The following is a 21,079-nucleotide window of genomic DNA, read 5'->3' as shown; positions in this document are numbered from 1 at the left end:
TCAAAAAAAGAAGGTGTTTTTTTTTTTTTTGTTTTTTTTTTTTTTTTTTTTTTTTTAATATCAATTTAATCGAAAACCGATGTTTATCACGTGGTCACATTAAAATTTCATCGAGATCTGATTACAACTTTTGGAGTAATCTTTGATAATGCGAATTTACTCGATTTCGAATGTTTTCGTCTATATTCGTTAGTCGTCGATATTATTAATCGATGTCGTTTTTTTTTTTTTTTTTTTTTTTTTTTCGTTTGCCGCCAAATACAATGTCATTTTCATTTAATATACGGCAGTGACGAACGAATCTGTGATGATGCAACGACGTGTTTATTCATGATTTATTATTATTCTATACAAGTGACAAATAATAGACAGCAATTATAACTAATATTGTAAGTGATAAATGCTTTAATTAGTTGTTCTATTGTTACTGTTGTTGTTTACTTTCAATGATAATGAACGTTTGCGGATATTCTATTGTCGTAAATTGTATGATATTATCATTTTATTTTATTTTTTACTTATAGATATGTAGTAGTAACGCGAAAAAGCTTTGTTTGTATACTCGTAGCGTCTGTGTATGTGTTTATAGTATGAGATTTTTTTTTTTCTATTATTTGTTTATTTATTTTATAAATACGATTGTATGGTACACCTATTAATATATTGCGACTCTTTTTGTATATTGACGTCATATGATCGTTTGAAACGTCGCGTAGATACGTAAAAATTTACGATTGCTTTGGGAAGTTTTTGTTAGCCCTGAAAAGGGCTTTTTAGTGTGCGATTAACGCGCCGCACTCGCTTGTATCGACACCCGACTTAGTCGTCTTATTATTCTTCTTCTTCTTTTTCTTTTTCTTTTTCTTCAACATCGTCGTAGTCGTCGCAGCGACATCGCGCCAACGGACGGACGCTGCGGCCGACGGCACGATGACGACGATTACCATGATGGTGATGATGGCAACGAAACGACGACACGCCGAGCGACACCGCGAGGGCGTCGTGAGACGCGTGAAGTTGTTATTGTTGTTGTTTTAACACTTTCGTACGTCACCGGCTTACTTCTTGGCGGCGGCCGCTTTCTTAGCTGCCGCTTTCGACTTGGGCGTCGCTGCGGCTGCCTTCTTCGGTTTAGGAGCTTTTGGCTTCTTAGTGGGCGGTTTGGCACTCTTCTTCGCCTTCGACGCGGCGCCGGCCTTCGCCTTAGAAGGCGTCGCGGCGACGGCCGCCTTCTTCGGCGCCGGCTTCTTCTTAGCGGCGGCGGCTTTTTTGTCCTTAGTCGCTGCCTTCGGTTTGGACTTCGACGGCGATGACGCCGCACCGGCGGAGGCCGCGGCGGCCGCAGCGGCGGCGGCGGCAGCGGCGGCGGCGGCCTTCTTCGCGCCTCCCTTGCCTGCGGCCGAAGCGGACGAGGCTTTCTTCGATTTACCGGACGCGGCCGAAGACGAGGCGCCCTTGCCGCCCGATGCTCCGCCGCCGCTGCCGCCGGCCGGTTTCTTCGATGCGGACGATTTCGATTCGAGCTTAAACGAGCCGGAAGCGCCCTTGCCCTTCGTCTGTATGAGAGCTCCCGATTCCACGGCGCTCTTCAGATACTTCCTGATGAACGGAGCCAGCTTTTCCGAATCGACTTTGTATTGAGCGGCGATATATTTTTTGATCGCTTGCAGAGAGGAACCGCTGCGCTCTTTCAACTCTTTTATCGCGCTGTTTACCATTTCGGATGTCTTAGGGTGTGTGGGCTTAGCCTTCGGCTTCTTGGCGGCGCCGCCCGCGGCGGCCGAAGCCTTAGGCTTCTTCGCCGGGGTCGCGGGTGCTGGGGCTTCGGTCGCTACTGCTGTATCGGCCATTTTTTGTTGTTATTATTATTATTTTTCTTTTTCAATTAAAACACGCACGAACAAACTGTCACACGGATAGAACACGACTCTATTGAGAACTTTTTTACAGAAACGGACGTGTGGACGGACAGAGGTCGCTAGTAGTTCGAAGAGTATCGGCAATACCGTAAGGAGAGCCGCTACGTCGCTAGACAATTTCTCGTACGAACGCTGAAAACTTTTCACTAACAGGTATCTTTTTAAATACGATATTTTCATATTTTATTATGTACGTTTAAAGATCGATAGCACCGAGCGATACCTCGTAAGCCTGTCCGTCGGATGAGAGTCTAACTCGCCTAATAGCTCGCTCGTAGCGAATGATATCGACGTTTAATTTCGATATAGTTCAACGCGTGTACCTCGAGTCCCGTTTAAAAGTTATTTTATTCTATTAAAAACGATTAATATATTCCGATCGATCGACGGATCGAAAGCTAAGATACCTTATTAATAATCTAAAAACGCACATCGCGTATACGATAATTTTCGTACTAATTTAAGGTGTTCGAAGTCGGGCCTCGTAAAACACGACGTTGCAACTCGACACGAGCGATGATAATACCTAAAAACAACCACCGGTACGACGAACGTATCGAATGATATTTATAAAACAAAAAAACAAAAAGAAAAAAAAAAAAAATTAAAAATAATAGTATAGGTAATTGTGTTGTCGATCCGAAGAGATTATTATCATTTACGAAAACCATTTAGTGAGTGAGTGTGTACATAATATACACGCACGAATAGGGTTAGGGCATTAATCTAAGCGAGCGAAACGGTATTTTCCTTCGAATGCTATATATGTATGTATATTATAACTTAAGCTAGAAATAGGAAAGCGAGATCTCTATAGGAGGTACAAGTCTAATTTAATTTTTACAAAATATACGTACTACGTAATATATCGTTTGTAGTAGAACGAAAACGTATGAGACTCGTATTCTTCCTTCATTTGTAAATATCGCAAGTTAACGTGTATGTATTATTAGAAATAAAGAGTCCCGAGAGGAAATACATGATACTTATTGACATAATAATTATGAAAACAATAATACATACATACGATCTATTATTATTATTTTTGATTTAATTTCATAAATATAAGTAGGTAGGTAGGTACGTGTTCGTTATTATTTCAAAAGTAGGTAAGTAAAAGTTCAAAGAGAGAAAGAAAATAATTTGTTTTGGTAATGATATGTGATAAAAAGAGACGTCTTAGATCGTTAGAAACGTTCGCTAACGTTCAATCGAGCGTGTGTGAAGGAATCATGTGCGGCCCTGAAAAGGGCCTTTTTTTTATTGAAATCATTCGTATTTCAAGTAACAAGAAATACGAATAATAGTATTTAGTCGTTAGTCTAACCGCCGAAACCGTAGAGGGTGCGACCCTGACGTTTGAGGGCGTAAACGACGTCCATAGCGGTCACGGTCTTCCTCTTGGCGTGCTCGGTGTAGGTGACGGCGTCACGGATGACGTTCTCGAGGAACACTTTGAGCACGCCGCGGGTCTCTTCGTATATCAGACCGGAGATACGTTTCACTCCTCCTCTGCGCGCCAGACGACGGATGGCGGGCTTCGTGATACCTTGGATGTTATCACGGAGAACCTTCCTGTGTCTCTTCGCGCCTCCTTTTCCCAGACCCTTTCCACCTTTACCGCGGCCGGTCATTGTTTCGTTAACTTGTTTTGATTTTAAGATTCAGCTCGAAATTCGTCCGTCCGTCGAGTCCTGACGACGATCAGTTAGTGTTTTTCGATCGCACCGTTGCGCTATATTTATAGACATCGCTCTCTCGCCGTCGTCGGAGGGACCTAATTGCCGTGGCTCGGGGTGGGGATGGAGGGTAGCGAGGGGCGTCGCGGGGCGAGGCGGTGTGTGTTTCGTTGGCGATCTCCAATCTCGGATTTTAGGTAAAGAAACATACGTGTATTATAATATTTTCATTGTTATTATTATTTTGTATTTTCTATTTCGATTATCAGTCTTATTTTATATTTAATCGTGGTAGGAAGGAATCGGATGATGAAAATTATTTCTAATAATAATATAATAAATAGCTCTCGCTATATCTACCTAGTTCGATGTTCGTGTTTTTTTTTTTTTTTTTTTTTAATTTTTGTAGTGTGAAAGGATTTACTTTCATTACCTATATATTTCCTCTTTTCTTTAGTGCTAAAGATTATTATATTATATATAATACATACATTTATTTTGTTTACTTATAGTATTTGTATAATGATACTAGTTAAGAGACAGGTATTGACGTATGAACGTTTGAAACAAACAAAAGTCATAATTACGTATAGAAATATATGATTGGCCCTGAAAAGGGCCTTTTTGTTTTATTTTTTTGTTTTTTCTCGATGTAGACGGTAAAACCGTCCGAGGAAGAAGAAGAACGTGTCGAAATTTACGCACGTTCTCCACGGATCCTGCGCGCCAGTTGAATATCTTTGGGCATGATCGTGACGCGTTTGGCGTGAATGGCGCACAGGTTAGTGTCTTCGAATAGACCGACCAGGTAGGCTTCGCTGGCTTCCTGCAGCGCCATAACCGCCGAACTCTGGAATCGCAGATCAGTCTTGAAATCTTGAGCGATCTCACGGACGAGACGTTGGAATGGCAGTTTGCGAATCAGAAGTTCCGTGCTCTTTTGGTAACGACGGATCTCGCGAAGGGCGACCGTACCGGGCCTGTAACGATGCGGCTTCTTGACTCCTCCGGTGGCGGGCGCGCTCTTACGAGCGGCCTTCGTTGCGAGCTGCTTGCGCGGCGCCTTGCCGCCGGTAGATTTACGAGCAGTCTGCTTAGTACGAGCCATAGCTGAGAGAGATACTAATGAAAAGCTTTCTCGGTAAACGAAAAACTCAAAACGAGAGACGACACTAGTTCGCGGCGTCAACTTCGGAGAGCGAATGAAGCGACGAAACGACGATTCCGCTCTTTTATAGGTTTTACGTATATATAGACGAGTAGGGAACGTACGTATCCGCGCGACTCTTTCGCTCTCTTTCTTTCAGTTATCGTTTGACACCATGTTATTCGTGTTTTTTTTTAATTTATTTATTTATTTATTTTTTTCGTATGATATATGCAGAATTAAACGTTAATTTCGTCCTGACAAGTAAAATATTCGATGGTACGTACGTACGTACGTACGATTAATTCTTTATTTATTTTCGTTTTATTAATCGATTTATACCTTATTATTTATCAATTTATATATATAATTATAATATTTTATGTAAAATATATATATATATATATATATATATATATATATATATATATATATATAAGATATATGTGTGTGTGTGTGTGTATTTTTTTTTTTTTTTTTTTTTATGTAGCTAGTCATTAATAATAAGAGAGAAGCGCAATAATAATGTAAATAAAACGATCGTTTGTATCATTGTCATTATGTCGCCCAACGTCTGCGTGCGACACAATACGACTGTCGTTTAAAAAACATATTAAAAGATTATAATTATATAATAAATTTAAGAATATATATATATATACACATACATACGTTGTTTATGTTTATATATTTTATTCATTTATTATGTATTATGTATGTAAACGCAAATTGAGTGAATATTATAGTAGTTATTGACGTCGTCGATTCGAAGAGAAACATTAAATCAGTAACACATTTATGAAATCTTTAGTGGCCCTGAAAAGGGCCTTTTTTTTTTTGTCTAAGCAGGCACACGATAATTATATCATGCGCTGCTCTTTTCAAGTTTTTAGCGCGTTCACTTGGAGCTCGTGTACTTCGTGACGGCCTTTGTTCCTTCACTGACGGCGTGCTTAGCGAGCTCGCCGGGCAGGAGCAGCCTCACGGAGGTCTGGACCTCCCTCGAGGTGATCGTGGATCTCTTGTTGTAGTGAGCGAGACGCGAAGCTTCGGCGGCGATGCGTTCGAAGATGTCGTTCACGAAAGAGTTCATGATAGACATGGCCTTGCTCGAGATACCGGTATCGGGATGGACTTGCTTGAGAACTTTATAGATATAGATGGCGTAACTCTCCTTCCTCTTGTGCTTCTTCTTCTTTTTGTCCGACTTAGAGATGTTCTTCTGGGCTTTGCCAGATTTCTTAGCGGCTTTCCCGCTTGTCTTGGGCGGCATGGTATAATAATTATTACGTGGTGCGTACCGTTACGAGGACTAGACTCGAATGATATAAAAATCGCTAGTGGTCTTCTCACACTACCCGATGAGGGGGTGTGGGGAATTGTGTCGCAAGATCCTAGATCTTTTTCACAAAGTTTCTACCGCCACCTATCAATATAGGTGGGTCCTTGGATTGGGCTATAAAAGATTAGCCGCGTGGGACTCTGAGTTGGGTGAAATGGAGTGGAGTGGTGTAGGTTGGGAGGCGGGATGGGAAGGAAGCAATGTGGTGCGTGAGCCCCTTCTCCAGTGAGGTCAAGACCCAGCCGGGTGAGACCCACGGTAGCCCCGTGGGAGGCCCAGCTAGATCGACCGTCAAACCGGAGTTAGGTACTCACACCATTGCGTGGGAACGAGGAGAGGTTCCGCGGGAGAGCTCGACGATCCGGTGGTCTTGCGTGCCACGGTGCGATGTTCTTGATGTGCGGTGCGTCCGATGCATCCGCACGAGAGAACATCGATTTGGCTAGGCGGACCACGAAGTCCTCCAGACTCTCGATCTTCAGGTCCCTTTGAAGGGTCGAGTTTTTCACGCACCAGGGTGCGTTTGTGATGTAGCGCAGCGTCTTCGACTGCTGCGCTTGGAGGCTCCTCTTGTTGGTGTCGCTGAGAAGGGCGTACCAAGCTGGCGCGGCGTACGTGAGGCGTGATCTCACGAACGTTTTGTAGAGGCCCAGCTTGGTTTTGAGCGGGAGTCTTGACTGTAACAGCGGTCGCAGAGCTGACATTGTGGCTTTAGTCTTCCCAATCACTATCTTAGTGTGGCCGGACATGGTCAGTCGGCGGTCGATCGTAATACCGAGGTACTTGACCGCCTCCTGCCATTGGATGTTGTTCCCCTCGAAGCGAAGCAGGGGCGCCATCGGGCGTGAGCCCACCGATAGCGCCTGCGTCTTGTCCACGTTAATGGACAACCTCCACTTGGAGAGCCAGTCGGGGAGAGCGTCGAGAGTTTCCTGCATCTTGGCAACTGCGCGTCTCGTCTTGATGGACGTCGCTATGTACGCAGCGTCGTCGGCGTAGAGAGCCAATGTGGTTCCATCGGTGTTCGGGATGTCATTCGTGTACAGCGCGTACAACGTCGGAGACAGGCAGCTGCCTTGCGGGACACCAGCAGCAACTGGGTACTGGTTGGACGTGGTTCTCTCGATCTTCACTCTGAAACTCCTGCTCTCCAGGAAGGATGAGATCACCCTAACTATGCGACGAGGAGTGGCCGTGGTTGTCAATTTGTAGAGTAGTCCGGGGTGCCATACACGGTCGAAAGCTTTCTCGATATCGAGAAAGACAGCGACGGCTTTCTCTCTTTTGTTGGCAGTAGCCGCCAGCTTGTGCATCACTCTTGTGAGTTGTAGCGTGGTGCTATGCTCCGCTCGGAAACCGAATTGTTCGGGGCGTAGTTCCACGTGCTGCGATAACCGCTGCAGCAGAAGACGCTCGAATACTTTAGAGATGGCTGGCAGCAGGGTGATGGGGCGATAGCTCCCAGGTTTCAGGATGTTCTTCCCGGGCTTAGGTAGCATGGTCACGAGTCCTATCTTCCAAGCGTCGGGGAATTGTCCCGTTCGCAGAATCCCGTTGAACAGGCGCGTCACTGCCGCTACCGTGCTCCGCGGTAGGTGTCGCAGGGTCCTGTTGTCGACGCTATCCGCTCCCGGCGCCTTCCTCGGCTTGGACTTCGATATGACTCGTTGTACCATGCCCGGTGAGATGACGAAGGGGTCTTCGTCAGGAGCTATCGGTGCAGCGAAGTATTCGGTCAGGTGTCTCTCGACCTCCGCCGTGTGGTCTGGAGCTGAGTCCGGGTTGGGCTGGAACTGCAGCTTCAGGTGTTTCGCAAAGATCTCGGCGCGTTCCTCAGCGCGGTACTTGAGCGTGCCGTCTTCGTCCCGAAGTGGTCGGACAGGAGTCGTTGAGTTGGTCAGCTGTCTGCACAGCTTGAAGATGGATGTTCTATCTTCCGAGGCATCCTCCAAACGTTTCTCCCAGCACTCCGTGGCGTGGGACTCCAACAGTGCCTTAACTCTCCAGGAAAGCCTGTTGAGTTGAGTCTTCAGGTTAGGGTCCCTGTTGCTCTGCCACCTTCTCCTGAGTCGCCTCTTCTCCTGGATCAGGTGATGAATGTGTTGGGGTAGCGGCGATAGCTGGTATGAGCTGGTGTTCGAAGATGAGGTTGTCGTCGCAGCGTTCAAGGCCTCCTGGATGCGTGATGTCAGTTCGTTGGCGAATTCGTTGACGTCGTTGGCCGTCTGAATTCGCCTGATTGACTGCGGGGGCTCGAGCGCTTCCTGGAAGGCCTTCCAGCAGATGTGCTTCCGGAGTTGAGGCGGCGACTTGCTCGTGAGCCGGTGACCCAGCACCGCCAGGACCGGCAGATGATCCGACGATAGCTCATCCTGGACCACCTCTAGCGTGGGCTGACAAGGAAGTCCACGGTGAACCATCAGATCGATGACGTCCGGTGCTTGCATGATGTTGTCCGGGTAGTGCGTGGGCAGCTCAGGTCCCGAGACCTCGTACCCGCTGACCTCGCCGTCGTCGAAGAGTCGTCTGCCGTTCGTGCAGATGAGGTTGGAGTTCCAGGCGACGTGCTTGCAGTTCCAGTCGCCCGCCGCGAGGCTCGGGTGTGGCGAGTTCAGGAGTTGATGAACCTCTGCCACATTGAGGCTTGTGCCGGGCGGGCGATAGACAGCGTAGATGTTGAGAGGTCCGTCGATGTTGTGGACCTCGATGCCTAGAGCCTGGAATGAGCTCAACTGCAGTCTGGGCAGTGGATTGTGGACGACTCTTCTTCTCACGATGACAGCCAGTCCTCGGTAAGGCCGGTTAGGGCAGGCTTCGTCCTGGCGGTAAACGAAGTACCCGGGAAAGTTGGCACGATCACCGGGTCCCAGGAACGTCTCGCAGATCAGCGCCACGTCGATGTTCTGTTCGCGTAGGAGGTGCTTGAGAAAGGGGCTCTTGTGCTTGAGCCCCTGAGCATTCCAAAAGAGGATCCTCATCATTGTTTGAGTCGCAGCAGCTCGGTGATGCCCCTGACGATAGCGTCAGTGGGGTCGTTGTCCGCTTGCAATGCGACCAGGACGTTTGTGAGGATCTTGATTGAAATTTCCAAAACTGACGATGATGCAGCTGGTGACTCCTTGTTCGGTCGCTTCTCCTTCTTCGCCTGCTTCCCTCCAGGGGTGGTTGCAGGCAGAGTTGGGGTTGCGACCTCGGCGGTGTTCGCTTGAGGAGTAGGAGGCGCTTCCGCTTTCCTCCCTTTTCCTCGGTTCTTCTTCCTCTTCTTTTTATTCGATGCAGGCGCCTTCGACTGCCTGTCGATAGGGTTGTTAGCCGGGGCCATCAGCGTTGTCGCTGTTGCCTCGGCTGAGACTGTGGTGCGGTCCACAACTTCGGCCGTCCTCGAGGTAGCCATGGATTCCTTTTTGCTGGCAGTAGTGCAGGCCACAGTGCCAGCTTTCTTGTTCCTGGCTTCTCTCTTGAAGATGGGGCAAGAGGTTTTGTTGGCCGGGTGCGCGCCGCCGCAGTTGGCGCACGTGGGAGGCTCCTCGACCGGCCTAGGGCAGTCCTTGGCCGTGTGTTCCTCCCCGCACCTGACGCAGGCTAGCTTCCTGTGGCAGCCGTGGCTCGAGTGCCGGAACTGCTGACACCTGTGGCACTGTGCTGGGCCCTTCTTCCCTCGCCAGGCCTCGATCTTCACTCCGGGCATGCATAGGAGTTCTGTGATGCCGTATATTCCCGGCGTCACGTTGGGCGTCCTTTTGAGGATAGCCAGGAAAATGCAGCCTGGCCTTCCTTTCCTGGCGTTTATCGGACGCACATACTCCGGAGTGTATCCTAGGCTGCGGAGCTCCTCTTCGATCTCCTCGGCTGCTGTGGACACCGGCAGACCTCGTATAGCGACCTTCACGCTCTTGTCAGCTGGTAGCGAGTAGGAGAACCAGGAGATTTTCTCCGATGACTCCAGCTCGCTGAGGAAGCGCTGAGTCGCTCTATACTCAGCCTCGGTTTTCGGGGTAAATCGTACCCCCTTTCCGTAAGGGCGAGCGTTCGGCGTGTGTCCTAGCTTATCGCGGAGGCGCCTGATGTGCTGGGTCCAATTAGGGAAGAACTCCACCACCAGGGGCGGGAAGTTTGTGCTCTTCCTCGCCGGTTGGCTGTTCCCCGAACCGGAGCTTCGGGCATCCGGCGCGCTCGGCGCATTTGCCTGGGCTTGAGGTGTGGGTGCTCGGGATGGAGAAGCTCGAAGGGCGTCAGCGAATGATCGCGGCGGCGTGTCGACCTGCATCTGTTGCTGCGGTGAATCTGAGGGGGCTGCGTCGGGGCAGTGACGCTTCGCTTCTTCTGCTACAGAGCTATCGTCGCTTGCCGCTGAGAGTTGCCTCCTCCTTGGGTTGGTGGGAGCTTGCGTCGCCTCCTGGGGGCTGGTGTCATGCTGAATGGCCTCTCGCTGGTTGCTCAGGTGTTGTTTGAGCACCCTGATGCAGTCTTCAGACATGAGACCGCTTCTCTCAAGGCGGTCTGCGATCTTCATATTTGTCTGGAGCCTGGCTTCAGGGGACAGTTTCCGAAGGTCTGTCGCCGATCCGGCTCTCTGCAGGACTTCCAATGAAGCGGAGCGCCCTTTGGATCCGGCAAGGTTACTTGCTCCCGACCTGTTGGGCGTCGGCGTGCTGCGCAGCGCTACCGAAGTGGCGATGGCACGCGGTATGGCGGTGTTGCGCGCGGTGCTTGTTGCGCCAGACACATTTGCGCGTTGTTCGGCCTGCCCTCGTGTGCAGGCTCCCGGAGTGGCGCTGATTGGTCCGGGTACTCTCGTGATGACAGAGTTGTTGTATGCCGAAGGATGCGTCGGCGGACCGGCTGGGTCCCTGCCGGCGTGATGCGTGTGGCCCTGAGAAGGGCCTTTTCGGGTTGTTGGACTTCCGTCCATGATGGATGCAACCATCCGCGACCGAAGACGGCGCCTCACTGAGCGAGCTCAGCGGGCGACCGCCGGTGTCAACGTACGGCGACTATCCCTTCGTTCGCGAAAGCGAACGGCGAAACTCGAGCGGTGCCGAGCTTCGTTTTCTTCTAAGGTCCGTGCGGTGAGATGTTGACTCGTTGGTTGCTTGCCGATCCGATATGATATAAAAATTTCCGGCGTTCCGGTGTTTTATCGACTTCATGTCGCTGCCCAGTTACGTCCGTCCAATAGTTACGGGACTATTCGGACCAATGAGAAGTGAGATCGTCGCCGCACGGTGGGGATAGCGACCGATAAACAAGCAAAAGCCCCCCCCCCCCCCCCCGCACATCGACGTATGAAAAAAAATAATAAATAATAATAATTAAGATTAGAGTACATCTTAATCATTATTATGTGTTGATATGTATGTATTTTATGACGCTGTTACAAATTTCATAACTATGCAAGCTTTTTTTTTTTTTTTTTTTTTTTTTTATTATTCCTAATATCATCTTTTAAATTAAAAAAAAAAAAAAAAAAATTCTCGTTTCACAGTATTAGTAATTACAATAATATTACTCCTCCGAAACGGCTGGATTTTTATGAAATTTTGTTTGCATATCTTATATTTATTGTCTGAGAATCGGCCAACGTTTATTTTTCATACCCCTAATTTATATTGGGTTTAATAAGATTTATAGCATATTTATACGCTATTGTTCGAGTGATATAACATTTAATTCGTAAGAAAATTAAGGCGTGTGTGCTGTGTGTATTATTCTATGTTTGCACGAGAAGGTTTTACGTGCTGCTAAAGAAATAATGAAATAAATAATGACGTCGTCGTTACGTAAGAAACGTAGACAAAAAATTAATAATTTTTTATCGTATTTAGAAGAGATTTGTGGCCCTGAAAAGGGCCGTTTGATTTTCATAGATGTCAATTATCTCGTAGTTAATAGTTTCGCAACGAAAGAGTGACACGACGTAACGAACTATTAGCACGACGATACAGACACAGTTTAATAAATAATTAAGCCTTCTTCTCGGTCTTCTTCGGTAAGAGGACCGCTTGGATGTTCGGGAGGACACCGCCTTGTGCGATGGTGACGCCCGACAGGAGCTTGTTCAATTCCTCGTCGTTACGGATCGCCAGCTGAAGATGTCTCGGTATGATTCTGGTCTTCTTGTTGTCGCGGGCAGCGTTTCCGGCCAACTCGAGAACTTCGGCGGCGAGATATTCCATGACGGCGGCTAGGTAGACGGGAGCGCCGGCACCGACGCGTTCGGCGTAATTTCCCTTCCTCAGCAGTCTGTGTATACGACCGACCGGAAACTGAAGACCGGCGCGGTTCGAACGAGACTTTGCCTTTCCCTTCACTTTACCGCCTTTACCGCGTCCCGACATGCCGATGATATAATTTAATCGAAATAAAATACAAATAAAAGCACACTAAAAACCGATGCAGAACAGTGACGAAAGCGTCCAGTCCGGTGCGGTTGTAGCGAGAGAATTAAATTTTTTAAAACTACTCTGTCGGCTATATATAGAAATCGCCGTTTCGTCGGCGGGTAGGGATACTATAGAGTCGGAAAAAGAGACGGAACACGGCCGGCATTTATCGGTATGTATCGGTTTAATGAAACGGGGATATTAGTTACGCGAATTGTGTAAATTATTGTTGTGATAAAAGAAAATTAATAGTAATAATAATAATATATAATAAATAAATATATAATTATGTAAAAGAATGAGGGTATTACTTCAATTTTTTTTAACCGACTTCAAAAAAAGAAGGTGTTTTTTTTTTTTTTGTTTTTTTTTTTTTTTTTTTTTATTTAATATCAATTTAATCGAAAACCGATGTTTATCACGTGGTCACATTAAAATTTCATCGAGATCTGATTACAACTTTTGGAGTAATCTTTGATAATGCGAATTTACTCGATTTCGAATGTTTTCGTCTATATTCGTTAGTCGTCGATATTATTAATCGATGTCGTTTTTTTTTTTTTTTTTTTTTTTTTTTCGTTTGCCGCCAAATACAATGTCATTTTCATTTAATATACGGCAGTGACGAACGAATCTGTGATGATGCAACGACGTGTTTATTCATGATTTATTATTATTCTATACAAGTGACAAATAATAGACAGCAATTATAACTAATATTGTAAGTGATAAATGCTTTAATTAGTTGTTCTATTGTTACTGTTGTTGTTTACTTTCAATGATAATGAACGTTTGCGGATATTCTATTGTCGTAAATTGTATGATATTATCATTTTATTTTATTTTTTACTTATAGATATGTAGTAGTAACGCGAAAAAGCTTTGTTTGTATACTCGTAGCGTCTGTGTATGTGTTTATAGTATGAGATTTTTTTTTTTCTATTATTTGTTTATTTATTTTATAAATACGATTGTATGGTACACCTATTAATATATTGCGACTCTTTTTGTATATTGACGTCATATGATCGTTTGAAACGTCGCGTAGATACGTAAAAATTTACGATTGCTTTGGGAAGTTTTTGTTAGCCCTGAAAAGGGCTTTTTAGTGTGCGATTAACGCGCCGCACTCGCTTGTATCGACACCCGACTTAGTCGTCTTATTATTCTTCTTCTTCTTTTTCTTTTTCTTTTTCTTCAACATCGTCGTAGTCGTCGCAGCGACATCGCGCCAACGGACGGACGCTGCGGCCGACGGCACGATGACGACGATTACCATGATGGTGATGATGGCAACGAAACGACGACACGCCGAGCGACACCGCGAGGGCGTCGTGAGACGCGTGAAGTTGTTATTGTTGTTGTTTTAACACTTTCGTACGTCACCGGCTTACTTCTTGGCGGCGGCCGCTTTCTTAGCTGCCGCTTTCGACTTGGGCGTCGCTGCGGCTGCCTTCTTCGGTTTAGGAGCTTTTGGCTTCTTAGTGGGCGGTTTGGCACTCTTCTTCGCCTTCGACGCGGCGCCGGCCTTCGCCTTAGAAGGCGTCGCGGCGACGGCCGCCTTCTTCGGCGCCGGCTTCTTCTTAGCGGCGGCGGCTTTTTTGTCCTTAGTCGCTGCCTTCGGTTTGGACTTCGACGGCGATGACGCCGCACCGGCGGAGGCCGCGGCGGCCGCAGCGGCGGCGGCGGCAGCGGCGGCGGCGGCCTTCTTCGCGCCTCCCTTGCCTGCGGCCGAAGCGGACGAGGCTTTCTTCGATTTACCGGACGCGGCCGAAGACGAGGCGCCCTTGCCGCCCGATGCTCCGCCGCCGCTGCCGCCGGCCGGTTTCTTCGATGCGGACGATTTCGATTCGAGCTTAAACGAGCCGGAAGCGCCCTTGCCCTTCGTCTGTATGAGAGCTCCCGATTCCACGGCGCTCTTCAGATACTTCCTGATGAACGGAGCCAGCTTTTCCGAATCGACTTTGTATTGAGCGGCGATATATTTTTTGATCGCTTGCAGAGAGGAACCGCTGCGCTCTTTCAACTCTTTTATCGCGCTGTTTACCATTTCGGATGTCTTAGGGTGTGTGGGCTTAGCCTTCGGCTTCTTGGCGGCGCCGCCCGCGGCGGCCGAAGCCTTAGGCTTCTTCGCCGGGGTCGCGGGTGCTGGGGCTTCGGTCGCTACTGCTGTATCGGCCATTTTTTGTTGTTATTATTATTATTTTTCTTTTTCAATTAAAACACGCACGAACAAACTGTCACACGGATAGAACACGACTCTATTGAGAACTTTTTTACAGAAACGGACGTGTGGACGGACAGAGGTCGCTAGTAGTTCGAAGAGTATCGGCAATACCGTAAGGAGAGCCGCTACGTCGCTAGACAATTTCTCGTACGAACGCTGAAAACTTTTCACTAACAGGTATCTTTTTAAATACGATATTTTCATATTTTATTATGTACGTTTAAAGATCGATAGCACCGAGCGATACCTCGTAAGCCTGTCCGTCGGATGAGAGTCTAACTCGCCTAATAGCTCGCTCGTAGCGAATGATATCGACGTTTAATTTCGATATAGTTCAACGCGTGTACCTCGAGTCCCGTTTAAAAGTTATTTTATTCTATTAAAAACGATTAATATATTCCGATCGATCGACGGATCGAAAGCTAAGATACCTTATTAATAATCTAAAAACGCACATCGCGTATACGATAATTTTCGTACTAATTTAAGGTGTTCGAAGTCGGGCCTCGTAAAACACGACGTTGCAACTCGACACGAGCGATGATAATACCTAAAAACAACCACCGGTACGACGAACGTATCGAATGATATTTATAAAACAAAAAAACAAAAAGAAAAAAAAAAAAAATTAAAAATAATAGTATAGGTAATTGTGTTGTCGATCCGAAGAGATTATTATCATTTACGAAAACCATTTAGTGAGTGAGTGTGTACATAATATACACGCACGAATAGGGTTAGGGCATTAATCTAAGCGAGCGAAACGGTATTTTCCTTCGAATGCTATATATGTATGTATATTATAACTTAAGCTAGAAATAGGAAAGCGAGATCTCTATAGGAGGTACAAGTCTAATTTAATTTTTACAAAATATACGTACTACGTAATATATCGTTTGTAGTAGAACGAAAACGTATGAGACTCGTATTCTTCCTTCATTTGTAAATATCGCAAGTTAACGTGTATGTATTATTAGAAATAAAGAGTCCCGAGAGGAAATACATGATACTTATTGACATAATAATTATGAAAACAATAATACATACATACGATCTATTATTATTATTTTTGATTTAATTTCATAAATATAAGTAGGTAGGTAGGTACGTGTTCGTTATTATTTCAAAAGTAGGTAAGTAAAAGTTCAAAGAGAGAAAGAAAATAATTTGTTTTGGTAATGATATGTGATAAAAAGAGACGTCTTAGATCGTTAGAAACGTTCGCTAACGTTCAATCGAGCGTGTGTGAAGGAATCATGTGCGGCCCTGAAAAGGGCCTTTTTTTTATTGAAATCATTCGTATTTCAAGTAACAAGAAATACGAATAATAGTATTTAGTCGTTAGTCTAACCGCCGAAACCGTAGAGGGTGCGACCCTGACGTTTGAGGGCGTAAACGACGTCCATAGCGGTCACGGTCTTCCTCTTGGCGTGCTCGGTGTAGGTGACGGCGTCACGGATGACGTTCTCGAGGAACACTTTGAGCACGCCGCGGGTCTCTTCGTATATCAGACCGGAGATACGTTTCACTCCTCCTCTGCGCGCCAGACGACGGATGGCGGGCTTCGTGATACCTTGGATGTTATCACGGAGAACCTTCCTGTGTCTCTTCGCGCCTCCTTTTCCCAGACCCTTTCCACCTTTACCGCGGCCGGTCATTGTTTCGTTAACTTGTTTTGATTTTAAGATTCAGCTCGAAATTCGTCCGTCCGTCGAGTCCTGACGACGATCAGTTAGTGTTTTTCGATCGCACCGTTGCGCTATATTTATAGACATCGCTCTCTCGCCGTCGTCGGAGGGACCTAATTGCCGTGGCTCGGGGTGGGGATGGAGGGTAGCGAGGGGCGTCGCGGGGCGAGGCGGTGTGTGTTTCGTTGGCGATCTCCAATCTCGGATTTTAGGTAAAGAAACATACGTGTATTATAATATTTTCATTGTTATTATTATTTTGTATTTTCTATTTCGATTATCAGTCTTATTTTATATTTAATCGTGGTAGGAAGGAATCGGATGATGAAAATTATTTCTAATAATAATATAATAAATAGCTCTCGCTATATCTACCTAGTTCGATGTTCGTGTTTTTTTTTTTTTTTTTTTTTAATTTTTGTAGTGTGAAAGGATTTACTTTCATTACCTATATATTTCCTCTTTTCTTTAGTGCTAAAGATTATTATATTATATATAATACATACATTTATTTTGTTTACTTATAGTATTTGTATAATGATACTAGTTAAGAGACAGGTATTGACGTATGAACGTTTGAAACAAACAAAAGTCATAATTACGTATAGAAATATATGATTGGCCCTGAAAAGGGCCTTTTTGTTTTATTTTTTTGTTTTTTCTCGATGTAGACGGTAAAACCGTCCGAGGAAGAAGAAGAACGTGTCGAAATTTACGCACGTTCTCCACGGATCCTGCGCGCCAGTTGAATATCTTTGGGCATGATCGTGACGCGTTTGGCGTGAATGGCGCACAGGTTAGTGTCTTCGAATAGACCGACCAGGTAGGCTTCGCTGGCTTCCTGCAGCGCCATAACCGCCGAACTCTGGAATCGCAGATCAGTCTTGAAATCTTGAGCGATCTCACGGACGAGACGTTGGAATGGCAGTTTGCGAATCAGAAGTTCCGTGCTCTTTTGGTAACGACGGATCTCGCGAAGGGCGACCGTACCGGGCCTGTAACGATGCGGCTTCTTGACTCCTCCGGTGGCGGGCGCGCTCTTACGAGCGGCCTTCGTTGCGAGCTGCTTGCGCGGCGCCTTGCCGCCGGTAGATTTACGAGCAGTCTGCTTAGTACGAGCCATAGCTGAGAGAGATACTAATGAAAAGCTTTCTCGGTAAACGAAAAACTCAAAACGAGAGACGACACTAGTTCGCGGCGTCAACTTCGGAGAGCGAATGAAGCGACGAAACGACGATTCCGCTCTTTTATAGGTTTTACGTATATATAGACGAGTAGGGAACGTACGTATCCGCGCGACTCTTTCGCTCTCTTTCTTTCAGTTATCGTTTGACACCATGTTATTCGTGTTTTTTTTTAATTTATTTATTTATTTATTTTTTTCGTATGATATATGCAGAATTAAACGTTAATTTCGTCCTGACAAGTAAAATATTCGATGGTACGTACGTACGTACGTACGTACGTACGTACGTACGTACGATTAATTCTTTATTTATTTTCGTTTTATTAATCGATTTATACCTTATTATTTATCAATTTATATATATAATTATAATATTTTATGTAAAATATATATATATATATATATATATATATATATATATATATATATATAAGATATATGTGTGTGTGTGTGTGTATTTTTTTTTTTTTTTTTTTTTATGTAGCTAGTCATTAATAATAAGAGAGAAGCGCAATAATAATGTAAATAAAACGATCGTTTGTATCATTGTCATTATGTCGCCCAACGTCTGCGTGCGACACAATACGACTGTCGTTTAAAAAACATATTAAAAGATTATAATTATATAATAAATTTAAGAATATATATATATATACACATACATACGTTGTTTATGTTTATATATTTTATTCATTTATTATGTATTATGTATGTAAACGCAAATTGAGTGAATATTATAGTAGTTATTGACGTCGTCGATTCGAAGAGAAACATTAAATCAGTAACACATTTATGAAATCTTTAGTGGCCCTGAAAAGGGCCTTTTTTTTTTTGTCTAAGCAGGCACACGATAATTATATCATGCGCTGCTCTTTTCAAGTTTTTAGCGCGTTCACTTGGAGCTCGTGTACTTCGTGACGGCCTTTGTTCCTTCACTGACGGCGTGCTTAGCGAGCTCGCCGGGCAGGAGCAGCCTCACGGAGGTCTGGACCTCCCTCGAGGTGATCGTGGATCTCTTGTTGTAGTGAGCGAGACGCGAAGCTTCGGCGGCGATGCGTTCGAAGATGTCGTTCACGAAAGAGTTCATGATAGACATGGCCTTGCTCGAGATACCGGTATCGGGATGGACTTGCTTGAGAACTTTATAGATATAGATGGCGTAACTCTCCTTCCTCTTGTGCTTCTTCTTCTTTTTGTCCGACTTAGAGATGTTCTTCTGGGCTTTGCCAGATTTCTTAGCGGCTTTCCCGCTTGTCTTGGGCGGCATGGTATAATAATTATTACGTGGTGCGTACCGTTACGAGGACTAGACTCGAATGATATAAAAATCGCTAGTGGTCTTCTCACACTACCCGATGAGGGGGTGTGGGGAATTGTGTCGCAAGATCCTAGATCTTTTTCACAAAGTTTCTACCGCCACCTATCAATATAGGTGGGTCCTTGGATTGGGCTATAAAAGATTAGCCGCGTGGGACTCTGAGTTGGGTGAAATGGAGTGGAGTGGAGTGGTGTAGGTTGGGAGGCGGGATGGGAAGGAAGCAATGTGGTGCGTGAGCCCCTTCTCCAGTGAGGTCAAGACCCAGCCGGGTGAGACCCACGGTAGCCCCGTGGGAGGCCCAGCTAGATCGACCGTCAAACCGGAGTTAGGTACTCACACCATTGCGTGGGAACGAGGAGAGGTTCCGCGGGAGAGCTCGACGATCCGGTGGTCTTGCGTGCCACGGTGCGATGTTCTTGATGTGCGGTGCGTCCGATGCATCCGCACGAGAGAACATCGATTTGGCTAGGCGGACCACGAAGTCCTCCAGACTCTCGATCTTCAGGTCCCTTTGAAGGGTCGAGTTTTTCACGCACCAGGGTGCGTTTGTGATGTAGCGCAGCGTCTTCGACTGCTGCGCTTGGAGGCTCCTCTTGTTGGTGTCGCTGAGAAGGGCGTACCAAGCTGGCGCGGCGTACGTGAGGCGTGATCTCACGAACGTTTTGTAGAGGCCCAGCTTGGTTTTGAGCGGGAGTCTTGACTGTAACAGCGGTCGCAGAGCTGACATTGTGGCTTTAGTCTTCCCAATCACTATCTTAGTGTGGCCGGACATGGTCAGTCGGCGGTCGATCGTAATACCGAGGTACTTGACCGCCTCCTGCCATTGGATGTTGTTCCCCTCGAAGCGAAGCAGGGGCGCCATCGGGCGTGAGCCCACCGATAGCGCCTGCGTCTTGTCCACGTTAATGGACAACCTCCACTTGGAGAGCCAGTCGGGGAGAGCGTCGAGAGTTTCCTGCATCTTGGCAACTGCGCGTCTCGTCTTGATGGACGTCGCTATGTACGCAGCGTCGTCGGCGTAGAGAGCCAATGTGGTTCCATCGGTGTTCGGGATGTCGTTCGTGTACAGCGCGTACAACGTCGGAGACAGGCAGCTGCCTTGCGGGACACCAGCAGCAACTGGGTACTGGTTGGACGTGGTTCTCTCGATCTTCACTCTGAAACTCCTGCTCTCCAGGAAGGATGAGATCACCCTAACTATGCGACGAGGAGTGGCCGTGGTTGTCAGTTTGTAGAGCAGCCCAGGGTGCCATACACGGTCGAACGCTTTCTCGATATCGAGAAAGACAGCGACAGCTTTCTCCCTTTTGTTGGCAGTAGCCGTCAGCTGGTGCATCACTCTTGTGAGTTGTAGCGTGGTGCTATGCTCCGCTCGGAAACCGAATTGTTCGGGGCGTAGTTCCACGTGCTGCGATAACCGCTGCAGCAGAAGACGCTCGAATACTTTGGAGATGGCTGGCAGCAGGGTGATGGGGCGATAGCTCCCAGGTTTCAGGATGTTCTTCCCGGGCTTAGGTAGCATGGTCACGAGTCCTATCTTCCAAGCGTCAGGGAATTGTCCCGTTCGCAGAATCCCGTTGAACAGGCGCGTCACTGCCGCTACCGTGCTCCGCGGTAGGTGTCGCAGGGTCCTGTTGTCGACGCTATCCGCTCCCGGCGCCTTCCTCGGCTTGGACTTCGATATGACTCGCTGTACCATGCCCGGTGAGATGACGAAGGGGTCTTCGTCAGGAGCTATCGGTGCAGCGAAGTATTCGGTCAGGTGTCTCTCGACCTCCGCCGTGTGGTCTGGAGCTGAGTCCGGGTTGGGCTGGAACTGCAGCTTCAGGTGCTTCGCAAAGATCTCGGCGCGTTCCTCAGCACAGTACTTGAGCGTGCCGTCTTCGTCCCGAAGTGGTCGGACAGGAGTCGTTGAGTTGGTCAGCTGTCTGCACAGCTTGAAGATGGATGTTCTATCTTCCGAGGCATCCTCCAAACGTTTCTCCCAGCACTCCGTGGCGTGGGACTCCAACAGTGCCTTAACTCTCCAGGCAAGCCTGTTGAGTTGAGTCTTCAGGTTAGGGTCCCTGTTGCTCTGCCACCTTCTCCTGAGTCGCCTCTTCTCCTGGATCAGGTGATGAATGTGTTGGGGTAGCGGCGATAGCTGGTATGAGCTGGTGTTCGAGGTTGAGGTTGTCGTCGCAGTGTCCA

General features: G+C 46.7%; 6 protein-coding genes and 1 pseudogene across 6 annotated transcripts; all 7 read right to left on the bottom strand.

Moving 5' to 3' along the window:
* Nucleotides 1-375: 375 nt before the first annotated feature.
* On the bottom strand, nt 376-2,971 carry LOC123667220 (histone H1B-like). Its single transcript, XM_045601178.1, has one exon. It carries the CDS (start codon nt 1,848-1,850, stop codon nt 1,059-1,061), a length of 792 nt encoding a protein of 263 aa, XP_045457134.1. The 5' UTR covers nt 1,851-2,971; the 3' UTR covers nt 376-1,058.
* A 94-nt stretch (nt 2,972-3,065) lies between these two features.
* Nucleotides 3,066-16,469, bottom strand: LOC123667224 (annotated as a pseudogene).
* LOC123667222 (histone H2B) lies at nt 5,415-6,074 on the bottom strand. Its single transcript, XM_045601180.1, has one exon. The coding sequence runs from the start codon at nt 6,016-6,018 to the stop codon at nt 5,644-5,646; it is 375 nt and encodes a 124-aa protein (XP_045457136.1). The 5' UTR covers nt 6,019-6,074; the 3' UTR covers nt 5,415-5,643.
* LOC123667221 (histone H2A) lies at nt 11,632-12,767 on the bottom strand. The gene has a single exon (XM_045601179.1). It carries the CDS (start codon nt 12,423-12,425, stop codon nt 12,051-12,053), a length of 375 nt encoding a protein of 124 aa, XP_045457135.1. The 5' UTR covers nt 12,426-12,767; the 3' UTR covers nt 11,632-12,050.
* LOC123667219 (histone H1B-like) lies at nt 13,178-15,773 on the bottom strand. Its single transcript, XM_045601177.1, has one exon. The coding sequence runs from the start codon at nt 14,650-14,652 to the stop codon at nt 13,861-13,863; it is 792 nt and encodes a 263-aa protein (XP_045457133.1). The 5' UTR covers nt 14,653-15,773; the 3' UTR covers nt 13,178-13,860.
* A 403-nt stretch (nt 16,470-16,872) lies between the features above and the next one.
* Nucleotides 16,873-17,639, bottom strand: LOC123667223 (histone H3). Its single transcript, XM_045601181.1, has one exon. It carries the CDS (start codon nt 17,506-17,508, stop codon nt 17,098-17,100), a length of 411 nt encoding a protein of 136 aa, XP_045457137.1. The 5' UTR covers nt 17,509-17,639; the 3' UTR covers nt 16,873-17,097.
* Nucleotides 17,640-18,234: 595 nt separating this feature from the next.
* Nucleotides 18,235-18,894, bottom strand: LOC123666862 (histone H2B). The gene has a single exon (XM_045600886.1). It carries the CDS (start codon nt 18,836-18,838, stop codon nt 18,464-18,466), a length of 375 nt encoding a protein of 124 aa, XP_045456842.1. The 5' UTR covers nt 18,839-18,894; the 3' UTR covers nt 18,235-18,463.
* Nucleotides 18,895-21,079: the final 2,185 nt, after the last annotated feature.

Source organism: Melitaea cinxia, chromosome 27 (genome assembly GCF_905220565.1).
Source record: "Melitaea cinxia chromosome 27, ilMelCinx1.1, whole genome shotgun sequence".
In the NCBI taxonomy this organism is placed as follows: Eukaryota; Metazoa; Arthropoda; class Insecta; order Lepidoptera; family Nymphalidae; genus Melitaea; species Melitaea cinxia.
This window is presented reverse-complemented; position numbering and strand designations above follow the sequence as displayed.